Raw genomic sequence first — 1,830 nt, forward strand, 5'->3', positions numbered from 1 at the left:
GTTTATACAATAAAGATTATATGAAATTGGGGTTCACATTTTCTGGTAATGAAAACCATCCTTGTCCCCAGTGTTTAGTTTGTGAGGTGATACTTGCAAATGAAAGTATGGTACCAAACAAATTAAAGCGCCATTTTATCCGAAAACAGTTATTTGTCAGAAAAGCCAATAGAACAGTTTATTGAACTTTCAAAATCTATAAAGGAGCAGTCTACATCGTTCACCAAGAGAATGAAGACATCAGAGAAAGCTCAAAAGGCAAGTTACTTGGTTGCTCAAATAATTGCCAAAAACAAGGAGCCACACACTTGTCGAAACCCTATAAAGGAATCTTGCTGTGCTATTGTTCGAACAATGTTTGGTTCCGAATTTCAGATAGAAGTTAATAAAATCCCTTTGGCAGATTACACGATTGGAAGACGTATTCAAGATATGTCTGTTGACATTAAGCTGCAAATAAAAGATATTTTTCAAGACGATAATATGATTTTTACATTGCAGTTAGATGAATCAAGAGATGTCAGTGGGTTAACGCAATTACTCGTTTTTATACGTTTCATTCATACTAACAGAATTATTGAGCAATTCTTGTGTTGTCTAGAACTTCTAATGAAAACTAGAGGCGAAGATATACAGTATTTAAAACAGTAGATTGCTTCATGAAGGAAAATAATTTGCTATGGTTAAATTGTGTAGGAATATGCACAGATGGCGCTCCTTCAGTGGTTGGTTCAACAAAAGGTTTCACAGCTTTAGCAAAGAAAGAATGAAAATATTATAATTACTCATTGCTTTTTACATCGCGAAGCACTAGTCGCGCAAACCACTGGTAATGAATTAAAAAAGGTTATGGACAAAGTTGTTCAAATGGTCAATTACATTAAAATTAGATCTCTTAAATCAAGATTATTTGCTAAAATTTGTGAAGATATGTGGGGCAAAATTTAAAAAACTTATACTACACTCAAGTTCGTTGGCTGTCAAGAGGTCGAGTGCTTTTGCGTGTATATGAATTGAGGGAAGTGATGCTTAAATATTTTGAGGAAAATCAACAAAATGAATTCTGCGATCTAATTCAAACAAATTATGGTGCACAAAATTGGCATATCTTGCTGACATATTTGAACACTTGAATAAAATAAACACCACTATGCAAGAAAAATGAGAAAATATCTTAACAGTGGTGGATAAAATTTGTGCTATGAGAGACAAGATAGAAATTTGGAGAAGGAAATTTAGAAATGTTTTCTAAACTACAGACTGTGAACTAAAATGTGATATCAGCTCGCTAATTGTTGACCATTTAACAATGCTCGGAAAGAAAATTCACTACTTCCCAAATATTGAAATACAAGACTAAAAAAATGGAAATCCATTTTTTTCAACTACAACGATTAACTTGTCACTTATTGAAGAAGAAGAATTAGCTGAAATAAAAAACGATCGCAGTCTGTTAATGATGTATATGAAGAGGGTGATTTAGACAACTTTTGGATTCGTGTTTCAAAAATGCATCCAAACATAGGTAAAAAAGCGTTAAAAATTATTTTGCAGTTTTCCACTACATACATGTGTGAAGTATCCTTTTTAACAATGGCAAACTTGAAGACATTGAAACGTGGAGGCTTAAGAATGCTTGATGACGAAATGCGAGTGTCTGTCTGCCTACTATTCCACCAAATATTGAAAAGCTGTGTTCATCCCATGAAGCTCATATATCTCATAACAGTGACATTAATCTTGGAAATAAATATAACTTGTAGTTAGTGTACTAAAGTGTTTTATAACATAATCTATGTCGGGAAGTCGCCGCTAGAGGGATTTGTAGTG

At 33.3% G+C, this 1,830-nt stretch overlaps 1 protein-coding gene across 1 annotated transcript; it reads left to right on the forward strand.

The window, feature by feature from the left end:
* The first annotated feature begins 231 nt into the window (after positions 1–231).
* Positions 232–651, forward strand: LOC150108759 (protein ZBED8L-like). Its single transcript, XM_090390519.1, has one exon. It carries the CDS (start codon positions 232–234, stop codon positions 649–651), a length of 420 nt encoding a protein of 139 aa, XP_090246645.1.
* The last annotated feature ends 1,179 nt before the right edge of the window (positions 652–1,830 follow it).

This window comes from Typopeltis vanoorti, chromosome 3 (genome assembly GCF_054136105.1).
Source record: "Typopeltis vanoorti isolate ZY-2024b chromosome 3, IOZ_Tvanoo_1.0, whole genome shotgun sequence".
Classification (NCBI taxonomy): Eukaryota; Metazoa; Arthropoda; class Arachnida; order Uropygi; family Thelyphonidae; genus Typopeltis; species Typopeltis vanoorti.

What these genes read in the sequence shown, in the direction of transcription:
- LOC150108759 (XM_090390519.1), top strand. Translation starts at nt 232, where the DNA reads ATGAAGACATCAGAGAAAGCTCAAAAGGCAAGTTACTTGGTTGCTCAA.